The sequence below is a fragment of the Eumetopias jubatus genome, unplaced genomic scaffold (assembly GCF_037043125.1).
Source record: "Eumetopias jubatus isolate StellerSeaLion01/CBP00866 unplaced genomic scaffold, mEumJub1_p1.0 scaffold_2, whole genome shotgun sequence".
NCBI classification, from domain to species: domain Eukaryota; kingdom Metazoa; phylum Chordata; class Mammalia; order Carnivora; family Otariidae; genus Eumetopias; species Eumetopias jubatus.
In genome coordinates, this window is record NW_028274808.1 from 199,387,076 (window position 1) to 199,398,688 (window position 11,613).

Consider the following 11,613-nt stretch of genomic DNA (forward strand, 5'->3'; position numbering starts at 1 on the left):
CACCCATCCGCCCATCCACCCTCCCTCCCTCCCATCTGCTCATCCCTAAGGACTCCCTCTTTTAGCCTGTTGGTCATGTAGCCTGTCCAGGAGGGTATTCTCTACTCCCGGGGAGCAGAGCCCAAGCCCCTGATCCTTGGAAGGCATCTTCATCTCAGCCCCATCTCCCCATTCGCACAAGGGTGTCCAGCTCTCCCTGCCCACGCCTGGATGGCCGTGAGCACCCACCTGGGGGAGGCCTTAGCTAGGCACAGGTTACTCTCCCCAGTGAGGGCCTGCCCATCACCTTCTTAAAGTTGGTGGTCACAGCTGCCTTCCAAAGGAGGGTCCTACGTCTCCTGATCTCAGGAGGTTTCCTGGTGCCCTCCACTTTCCCGCCTTTCATTTTAGCCCAAGTGAACGTCTCCCGCCATTTTGTCTTCCATGCCCACCTGGCCAATGCCCAGACTTGCCTCGACCCCACTACTCACACCTTCAAATTGCTTCCATGTCTCCTCCCAGCCCCCTCACCAGCAGTTCATTGAGAGCAGGGGGCTTCCTCATGCTTGCCTGATCCTCCACGATCCCACCAGCCAAGCACACAGAGCCCAGTGCAGCCAAGACCAGTGCCATGAGGACTGGTCACGCGAAGAACCGCTGTTGAGGACTCCGTTGGGTTCATCGGGGTCCCTCATGTGAAGATGGCCTGGAGCCAGGGTAGAGCCCATCTTCCCTGAAGAAGCTCAACGCTTCTTCTATTGGATGGGGGGGCGGTATCTAACCCCACATCTTTTCTCCTTGGCTGCTAGGAAGCTCAGAACTTAACGCAGGGTTGCACCTTCACACCTGGCATAGCCTTGGTGCTTTCTCTAATAACTGAGCTTTTCTAGTGTGATTATCCTCTGCTCCAAGGGTGCCTTTCACTTTGGCTCCCTTCCTGGAAATCGGTGGAGCTGCATTTTGCAGACTGAGCTGTCAGGTGACTGTTAGAAATCGGATGATAGCAGCCTCTTGCTTCTTGCCTCGCTTCCTCTCCTCTCTCAGAACCCACCAGGGGCCAGCAGGGTCCGTTCCTTTGTGGTGCAGAGACTATCCCTGTCAGTGCTGACCTCACCCCAGATACCCTGGGAAACTCTCAGGCCCTGTCCCCAGAGCTGTCACCTCCCCCAGGACATGTGGACTCATCAGAAAGCCCAACAAATCTTAGCTGGATGACTGAATCTATAATTTAAAGCCCTTCTGAAGCTGACTGGTGTTTACTCCTGCTTTTTTGTCTTAATAAAATTATCAAAATACTTAAACCCAGTTAATCTAAAGTTCTTTAAAACAAGGCATCCTTAAATTAAACCAAGGAGACATTACAGTGCATTTCTTGTTCCTGTCTAGGTATGGGGTACAGAGGCCTCTGGATGGCTCTCAAGGGAAGAGGGGCCACCATGCTGGTCCAAGGGAACCTCAGCTTCAGGCCACAGGAGAGTTTGGGGGCTCAGCCAGGTTTAGGACTAGAGTGTGCCCCCAGGGGTGTTTGGGTCAGTGGGGCTGGGTGGCTATGGATATCTGGCCCTCTGTGAACTGTGGGGTCCCATCCAGCCTGGGGAGTGGAAACGTCACTCGTCTCCTGCCCCAGGGGTCTCTGTGGCCTATGCGCCCAGGGAGAGCTGCAGGGAGGCGCTGGGGTTCCGGCAAGAAGAGACTGGAATGCACATTACCTGGCCTCCAGGTCACAGGCAGACTAGGGACACCTGTGGGCTAGAGTGTTCCCCCCAGGCCTGGAGGCAGCAGCCGGAGGCAAGGGTGTGGCGGGGCAGCACCTGTGCTCTGCAGCCCACTGTCCCTTCTCCAAGGTCCACCTAGGCTTTAGTGTCCCCGAAACCTGAGCTCGGCTCTCCGCAGCCCGGGGCTAGGACCGGTGCTCAGCGCTCGGGGCTGCAGCGCGGGGCTGGGGCCAGAGGGGCCCACAGCGGATGTGCGCCTGCGCGGAGCCTGGACTCCCGCGGGCAGAGAGCCCAGCTCACGGCAGCCGGGAGCTTTTACTCTAGACGGGGCGGCGGGCTGCAGGAGCCCCCTTGTATCCCGTGAGGGGGGCAGGAGAGGGGTGCAGGGGTCCGGGGGCACGGGGGGGGCAGCGGGCTGCGGGAGCCCCCATATGTCCTGTGAGGGGGGCAGAGAGAGGGATGCGGGGTGGGGGCAGCAGGCATGGGCTGGCGGGGAGCCACGGGTGCTGGGGGGGATTCTGCTGAGGGAAACCAGCGGGGCCGAGGCAGGGGAGACGGCGGCTGCAGGGTGAGGCGTGGTTGGGTCCCGGTCAGTGTTGAACTGGGAGCCAACAGGGCTTGCTGGAAGGCGAGATGCAGAGTGTGAGCGAGGTGGAGGGGCAGCTCCTGGGATGGGGGTTCAGGGGGCAAATCAGGGGTCAGCCCTGATGCCCGCAAAGCACCAGGCGTGAGCTTCTCTCTGGCTTGGTTTGGGGTTTTGTTGAGGTGAAACTCACGTTCCGTACAGCGAACCCCTTTCAGTGCCCTGTCCAGCTGCGTTAGTGCCCTCGCGGTGTGGGGGGCTGCCGGTCTCTGAAGGGAGCGATCGGTACCCAAAGCCGGCTCTCTTCCCCCTTCCCCTCCCTCTCCTCGGTCCCCCAACACCCTCCCCTTCCCTCCTCCCCCTGCCTATCATTTCATTTCCTTCACTGGCTTTCTTGCCTCACGTGGGTCCAGAGTGTTTCCGTGGCCTGTGTAGCAGGAAACAAAGTCGGGACCTTCAGCCCACCTCCATGTTCCCAGCACAGCACGCGGGACCCTCTGCATTTCGGTGATCTTCCGTGAAGGAGGAGACACAGGGTTGTCTGCTGACCCGGAAACTCAATCAGGCCACCCCGCACCAGCCCCACCCACCCGGGTTTCTGGAGAAGCCACATCTGGCTGAGCCTGCTGGCTCTGGGGTGGGCCGTGGGCTTCCAACCAAGGTCTCTAATGGGATGGCCTCTGCCTCTGGGGGGACAGGGCTGCCCCTCTGCCTAGCCAGGGCGCTGCTCACACACAAGCACGGGAAGCTCAGCCTCCTTCCTGTTTTGAAGCATGACCTTAGGGTTCTGAGCGATGCTGACGAGGGGCCAGCACCCATGTCAGGAGCAGGATGGTGGGCCTTTCTCCGAGCTCTGAGAACCTCACCCCGCCTATGGACGGAAATGCCGTCTAGGGAGTGACTCCCAGATTTCCATCACCAGCCTGGCCCCGTCGTGGAGCGCTGCACTGGGATGAGCAGCTGCCCTTGCCCTACAGATGCTTCCCAGCCGAGGGGTCCTTTCAAAACGTAGGGCGGACCACGTAGGGCAGACCGCACTCTGCTCCAAAGCGTCCGGGGCTGCACTTGCTGGGGGTAAACACGAAAGCCACCAACCCAGCGGAGCCATAGGCCAGCCCCTCGCCCCCGTCCTGCAAAAATGTTAGTTGAGATATTTTGCCCACTTTAAAAACTTGGGTTTTTTGTGTTTTTACAAGGTTTTGAGAGGGGTCTGGGTGCATTCTGGATGGGGGCCTTTGTCAGAGAGACGAGCTGCAAATGTCTCCTCCCGCCGCTTAACTTCATTCCCCTGACGGGTGCCTTCAAAGAGCGGGTGTTTTGTCAATTTTTATGAAGTCTCATTTGCCAATTATTTTTTTAATGGATCGTTGCATGTGGAATTGTATCTAAGAAATCTTTGCTAACCAAAGGTCAGGGATATCTTCTCCTACCTTTTCTTCTAGCAGTTTACTTTCTGAGGTCTTCGAGTTAGGATGACAATGCAATTTGAATTAATTTTTTAAAAGGGTGCAACGTATGAATCAAAGTTCTTTTTTTTTTCCCCCGCTTTGGAGAGTCAGTTGTCCCGACATCATGTGTTTTTCTCCACTGAATGGCCTTTACTCCTTTGTCGAAAATAAAATGAGCCCATTCTGTCCCACTTGTCTGTCTGTCCTGATTACTGCAGTTCTGCTGAGTCTTCAAGTCAGGCGACATCAGCCCTCCGGCTTTGTCCCGCCTCCAACGTCATTCTGGTTTTGGGGGATCCTTTGCATTTCCACATGGATTTTAGAATCAGCTTGTCAATTCCTGATTTCAATTTCAGTTGTTTCAGTTGTTTCTATGTTGAAGTTCAATTTCCGATTGTTCGTCACCAGAATATACAAGTAACGTTGATTTTCGTATGTCGACTAATCATGAGAGATCCCGTGACCTTCGCAGCTTATGCTGGTAGGACTTTCTGTGGGTTCCATCAGCTTTTCCACACAGATGATTCTGCAGTCTGTGCACAGAGTCAGTTTGGCTTCTTTCCAGTCTGGATGCCTTTTCTCTTGTTCTCGCCGGGATGGAGCCTCCGTAAGATATTAAATAAGTGGTGAGAGTGGATGGGCTGGCGTCTTTCCTGCCCTTGGGGAGAAGTCTCTGTCTCTCACCAGCAAGGAGGATGCTCGCTCAATGTCTCTTGCAGGCGTCCTTCATTAGGTGGAAAAAGTTCCCTTGCATTCGTAGGTTTTTCAGGAACAGATGTTAGAAGATTTTGTCAGACTCCTTTTCTGCACCTTTTGAGATGGCAACTTTCCTTTGTAGTCTGTTCATGTGGTAAATTGCTTTGGCTGATTTTTGAATGGTAAACCATCCTTGCATTCCTGGGATAAAGCTCCCTCAGTCGTGATGCATTATCCTTGGGATATGTTGTTGGATTTGATTCACGGAACATGTCTAAGGGTTTTCTGCAGCCGTCTTCGTGAGGGGTGTTGGTCTAGTTTTCTCTCCTGGTTTTGGCATCAGGATGATGGTTGGGAAATTTTTAGGAAGAACACTCCTCCTGTGCCTCTTGTCTATCCTCAGTTCTCTGCTATGACACCGTTTCACTTCTGACACCCTAGTGACCAAATGCAAGGAGCTTCCCCACACCAGCTGGCTGTCCTACTGTTTCACCCAAGTCTAACACTGTCTACATGGAGGTACTGTCAGAACTCACAGTTAAGGTCGCACAAGACCGCCCCCCACTCCAGATGCCAATCACAAGTTCAGCCTGTGCTTCTGACCCACCGGCTAGAGATTGGGGGTTGCCACGGCCACTTCCTTGGGTTTGATCATTTGCTGGAGCAGCTCACAGAGCTCAGGAAAACAGTTTACTAGCTAGATGACCAGTTTGTATATAAAGAGGTATAATTCAAGAACAACAATCGGAGAGAAGCACAGGGTAGGTCTGGGAAAAGACACAGAGCACCTCCACGTCCACCAACCTGGAAGCTCTCTGATCCCTGCTCTTGGGGTTGTATGGAGGCTTCTTCATGTAGGCACAATTAGTTCAAATCACTGCCATTGGTGATTATTTGCACGTCCAGCCCCTCACCTTTCCCCAGAAGGGGTGTGGAGGTTAGGGCTGAAGTTCAACCCCGTAATCACATTGTAGGTTTCCTGGCAACCAGACCCATCCTTAGGGGCTTCTCAAAACCACCGCAGTTACATACACTCGGGAGTGGTTGAAAGGGGCTTCTTGTAAGAGTAACAGAAGACGTCCTTCACACATGTATCACCATGAGGCTATTTCAGGGGCTGGCAGCAAAAAGATGTCCCCAGAGTGCTTGTCACAGGGAATTACAGAAGTTTTAGGGGCCGTGTGCTGGAAACCATAAACGAAAACCAAAACACATATTTCTTATAAATCACAACATCCCAGAGGTGTTCACTCATTTTCAGTTTTCTAGAAGAGTTTCTGCAGAGTTGATACTATTTCTTTCCTAAACATTAGGTAGAATTCTCCTGTGGGACCATCTGGCCCTGATGTTTTCCTTGTAGGAAGATTTTTAACTACAAAATAAAGGCAGGGCTACTGTGGTTATGTGCTTCTTCTTGAGTGAGATCTGGCAGTTTGGAAACTTCAAGAAATGTATGCATTGTATCTGAGTTGTCAAATGTGTTGGCATCCAGTTGTTCATAATTACATCTTACTACTCTTTCAGTACTGTAGGGTCTGTGGTGATGTCCCTTCTCCCATGCCTGATCCTGATGTGGATAATTGTCTTGTCTTTTTCTTTTTTATTCTTTTGGCTGATAAGTCTGGCTGAAAGCTTATTGATTTTATTGATCTCCAAGAGTAAGCTTTTGCTCTTCATTTATTTTCTGTATTGAATTTCTGTTTTCTCATCTCACTGATTTCTAGTCTTTATTATTCCCTTTCTTCCTCTTACATTGGGTTTCATTTGGTCTTCTCTTTCTAGTTCTCAAGGTGAAAGCTAAAATCAGTGATGTGAGACCTTTCTTCTCCGATATTAGCACTCTGGTACTATTAATTTCCCCCATGTACTGCTTCACCTGTACCTCACAACTGTTGATATGTCATTTTCCCATTTTTATTGGTTTTAAATACTTTCTAATTTCCTTTTTTCTTTCTTCTTTGAAGATGAAGAATTCAGAAGTGTGTTATTTGGTTTCTAAGTTGTTGGAAATCTTCTAGATACCCTTCTATTACCGATTTCTACTTTAATTCCATTGTGGTCAGAGAGCATGTTTTTGTAAGACATTTTAATTGTACTGAGACTTGTTTTATGGTACCAAATAGGTAAATGCTATTTCTGGGGTTAAAACACTTTTTAAGTCACAGGCTGGCGCAGCCTTGGAAAGTTGTGTGTTTAAGTCTCCAACTGGAGGGCCTGGCACATGGCTAGTACTCACTGGGCATTATAGGCTAATGTTATAATTTATGGGGAAGGCAGGAGAAGGTAACAAGTTCAGATCTGAGCAGATGAGTTTGGGGAGCCTGTGAGATGGAGGCTGGAGAGGAGAGCCCCACTGGCCATTGGGGTTTGAGTGTGGGGCTCAGCGGCCAAGCAGCTGTGGGAGCTGATGTGGTTGCATGGGGCCTGAGAGCAAGGGTGAGCATGAAGTTACCAGACTAGGCAGGACATCTCCCAGCTCCTCAACAACAGCCTGGAAGATAGAGGCAGCTCTAGCCTGTGACCATATAGGATGGATCCTGCTGCTTTTTGCTCCTGGGGGGAATTTCGGCCCCCCACATGGCTCTTCAAGGAGGGCAGAGGCTTTCACAGTGGCTCTAACGGAGTCCTGCCCTGTTTTGTTCCCAGACTGGAAGAAGCGATTCATTGGCATACGGATGCGGACCATCACACTGAGGTGAGTGTCTGAGGATGCAACCCTGCTGCCCCTCCATCCTCATCCCTCTCCTCAGCTCTCCTCCCAGACCCTGCCCAGCTCTGTCTGGCCACCTGCAGGTGTTCCCGAGGGCCAGACACTCAGACTCCCAAGCCTCTGCTCAGGCAAGCCCTCTGCCTGCAATGCCTTTCCCCACTTTGTCTGATAGGTTCCTTCAGCTCCCTCAGGACTCCAGGTGCCCCCTCCTCCAGGAAGAAAGCTTCTATGGCTGCCATACGAATTACCACAAACTGGGTGGCTTAAGACGATAGGAATTCATTATCTTGCCGTTCTGGATGCTAATAGTCCAAAATCAGAGCATCAGCAGGTCTGTGCTCCCGCTGGAGGCTCTGTGGGGAGTTCTTCTTTGCTCTCCCTGCTTCTGGGGGGCTCCAGGTGTTTCTTGGCTTGTAGCCACATCACCCCAATCTCTGCCTCCATCTGCAGATTGTGGCCTCCTCTGTCTGTGTTCAAATCTCCCTCTTCTTTCTCTTATGAAAACACCAGTCCTTGGATTTAGGTCCCACCCTAAGTCAGGATGACACTACCTAGAGATCCTTAATGAGTTAGATCTTTAAAGACCCTATTTGTACCAAAGGTCACATTCTGAGGTTCTGGGTGGACACGAATTTTGGGGATACACTGTTCTCCTCACCATGCCGCTCAAGTGCGGGGAGTTCCACCTTTTCCCCCTGCATAGCTGTGCTTCTTTTCCAAGCATTGCCCTGGCCCCACGGGTTGGAATTGCCTGTTTGTACCCTACACTCCTCAACTTTGAACCTGAGCTCCTTGGGAGTGAGGACTCTGTCCTGCTCATCAGTATCATGTCTGTAGCAGAGTGGGTGGCTGGAAACACTGATAGTGAAATAAAGGGTGGGGTGTGTAAGGAAAAGGAGAAAGAGGGGGAAGGAAGGGAATCAGGGAGAGAAAAATATGCAAAGCCAAGTCCAAGGATTTGGAGAAGGAGGAGCATTGGGTGCTCTGGGGAAAACTAAGGCATGCTCAATTGATTATACCCTCAAAACTATACAGTCCCTAAAATGATCATTCTTCCCATTTGATCAACTGCTAATCTAGGGATTAAATCTAATAGTCATTTGTAATCAAGACCAATATACCAACTTTTATCTATTAAATGTGTTCTTTCTTTCTGACTGTCATCCATTCATCATCACACCATCTGTCCATCCATCTATCACACCACCCTTCCATCAGTCTATCACACCATCCGTCTGTCCATCCATCACACCATCCATCCATCCATCCATCTATCCATCCATCATGCCACCTGTCCAGCCTCTGTCTATCCAGTCCATGACTCACTCATTGCTCATCTTTCATCTGTCCATTTATCCATCCTTCCTTCCATCCATCCATCTGTCCATTTGTTCATCCATCCTTCTACCTTTCCTTCCTTTCTCTCATCCCTCCTCCCACCCACCCTCCCGTCTATCCATCACCCTCCCCTATCCACACTTCTAATCACCTACCTTCAGTAAACTTTCTCTTGAGGATCCCATGTCAAGTGGGGGACACTGAGAAGAATCAGTGACAACCCAGAGTGGTCAGTGGTAGGACAGAGCAGTGGCGGGGTCCAAAGATGCCTCTTCTGGCGTGGGTGGTGGGGGGAGGGAGGGCAGCTTTGTGCCACAGAGGCTCAGAAGAAGTGTGTTCATTGTGGAACTTCCTTTTCAGTTTGGTAGAAGAACTAAAGGCCAGCAACCCAGACTTCCCATCGGTCAGCAGTGGGATTTATGTGCAAGAGGTTGTTCCAAACTCACCTTCTCAGAGGTAGGCTGCACTATGGGAAGCAGGGACACTGGACAGGAGGCAATCAGACATCCTGGCAGGTGGAGTTGGGTGGGCATGAGGCCTAGGGTGGGCCCGCTTCAGTGACCTTACTTGACCTTGAGCCACCATTCCCCCCCCCAGCACATGACATGGCACGGAAGTGGCAGGTGGGATTCCGGCCTATCGCCTAAACCGGGGGCAGGCTGAAGAGATGAGGTACCCCTTAGAGCATTGGCAGTGCCCTTCCTCAGCCCAGTGCATCCTCTCCTTTGGGTCTAGAGACAGAGTAGTGGAGACCCCACCAGAGCTCAGTCCCCAATCCAGCCCAACTCCCACCAGCTCGGTGGGCACACTGGGGTCGTCCTGGGCCTGTTTCCTCATCTGAAAAATGGGCACAACTCGGCCTCCCCTTTCTCCCCTCAGGAGGCTTTGTCAAGATCAAATGAGACAAAGCACCTTTTTCTTTGAAACTGCCGAGTATCGGAGAACAGTTGACTGTTTGCAGCACCGTGAGCTGAGCCAGCCCGTGTAGTGTAGGTGCTGCATGCTTGCACGGCTGATTCAGGCCCCAGAGGGGCTCTGAGCAAGCCCTTCCCTCTTCTGCCCCAGGTGTGTGTCTGTACGGTATGTGAGCTCATTCGGTCAGTGGTCTACACAGTAATCCCTGGAGCTGGAGGTCATGCACAGGGGGTCTATGAGGGGCGAGGGCAGGATGTGGAGTGGAGAAGAGCCAGGCAGGCAGGCCTCCAGCCCCGCAGGGCCCCCGCCACCGAACAGGACCCCTCTTCCTGTTTTCTGTCATGCTGCTTCAGAGGCTGTGCGGGAAGATGCGGTCCCCGTAGTGCAAGTGCTCGGTCCACAGCTGGCCTGCGGTAGAACTTGTTGGAACATAGGTCTGTGAAGCCAATGAATAGCCACCAAACTCAGGCCCCTTATTCAGGGTTTCAGCAGTTACTGGGAGGGACCCCAGGCAAGCCGCCTCAAGAACTAGAGCGGTGGGCTCAGTGGCAAGGGTGTCTGCTGCCTCATTAGTCAACCCTCACCGCAGCCTGGACCTCGTAATCCGCAAGCCTGTTCCCACATGGGACCGCAGATATGGAAACTGAGGCTCAAAGGGGCCAAGTGCCTGGCCTGCGGCAGCCCAGCCAAAAATGCTACAGCCAGAACTTGAACCCAGCCCTTGTAATGTAGAGAAGAAGCAGGCTCACAAAGCACTAGCCCATTGGAGGACATCGGTTTCCATCTGGTGTAAGAACCTTGCGGTCAGGATGCTGTTCTTACCTGTTGAAATGACTTTTCTTAACTGCTGCTGTTTAACCGGATCGTCCCCTGAGCGGGGTCCCAGCCTCTCAGGGATGTGCGGTGACTGGGTGTCTCTCCATTGGCAGAGGGGGCATTCAAGATGGCGACATCATCGTCAAGGTCAACGGGCGCCCTCTGGTGGACTCGAGCGAGCTGCAGGAGGCCATCCTGACGGAGTCCCCTCTGCTGCTGGAGGTGCGGCGGGGGAATGATGACCTCCTGTTCAGCATCGCGCCCGAGGTGGTCCTGTGAGCATGGGGCCCCTCCCCACGTCGCCGCGTGCCAGAGCCTGCAGCCCGGGACAGGTGCCGGCCGAGAGGTCCCGTCCAGAGCTGTTGCCGCGCACAGGGTCAGGACGAAGGACCATGAACGGTCCTCAGCAGGGCTGGTGGCCTCCTCCTGGCCATCCAGGGGCAGAGACACAGGCAGGGCTTGGCCAGGGACCCACTTCAGCCTTCGGGAAGGTTGACACTCCAACATCACTGTGCCACAGGGGCAGCCGTGTCCCCCTCGTACAGATGCTCCTGACGGCCACCTTCCAAGTGCCCGGGATATCCAGAACACTCCTCCGGAGTTCCCCACAGGTCCCACCCTCCCTTCTGCTCCCCTGCCTTTATACCTGTCCAACCTCTGTCGAAATGCCCAACCTGCACCTACCCCACCCTCTGCTCCCACTCACCTGCTCAGGTCAGTTCCCCAGCCCGTCCTCCCCGACGAAGGCCTCCCAGCCCCTGCCCCAGACGCTACAGTGCCCACCACAGTGAATGACCAAGGCTGTCGCTCCGCCAGCCTGGAGGACCTGGACGGCGGCCGTGTCTGACCCCCTTGAGGCATCAAGTGTGGGGACCTGGCCCAGAGCAGGCCCCGGGGGGAGGTCCCCTGGCTTCCCAGCCCAACCCTGTGGCTGGTGATGAGGTTCCCCTTCCTGGGCGGGAGAGAGACTGGCCAGGAGCAGAGTGTCTGGGAGGCCGCTTGTCCCCCTGGAGGTGACCATGGGCCAGCGGGCAGAGGAAGCGTCCTGATGGGGGGAGGGCTTGCGAGGACTGAGCCGGCTTCGCCTCCCCTGTGCCGTTCTGCACGGGGCCACCGGCTCACAGAATCGGCCCCTAGAGCAGCTGGGGAGCACGTGTGTGTTGAGGTGTATTTGTGAGCTTCGCTGTACAGTGGACCCCCATTTGCTTGTACCATATGTTTCTCTACTGTGTGGAAATTAAAGTTTACGAGCACATGGTCCTTAGCCAGGAGGGGCCTCCGGGTAGCCCACCCCCCGGCCACAGCCTCTCTTGGATCCACAGCTGACACGCCAGCCAGCCGAGGGCCGGGGACACCACCCTGAGCTCAGGGGCATTGGGCTGGCTCCCCGACTTACTCCTGGCCTGTGGTCTC

General features: G+C 53.6%; 1 protein-coding gene across 1 annotated transcript in view; it reads left to right on the plus strand.

Annotated features, from left to right (window-relative positions):
* The window catches only part of HTRA3 (HtrA serine peptidase 3), a 31,890-nt gene extending 21,411 nt beyond the window's left edge, over nucleotides 1-10,479 (plus strand). The window contains exons 7-9 of the mRNA XM_088021271.1: nucleotides 7,068-7,116; nucleotides 8,830-8,925; nucleotides 10,314-10,479. Coding sequence (XP_087877397.1) covers nucleotides 7,068-7,116; nucleotides 8,830-8,925; nucleotides 10,314-10,479 — 311 coding nt within the window. The remainder of the gene's footprint in view (nucleotides 1-7,067; nucleotides 7,117-8,829; nucleotides 8,926-10,313) is intronic.
* The last annotated feature ends 1,134 nt before the right edge of the window (nucleotides 10,480-11,613 follow it).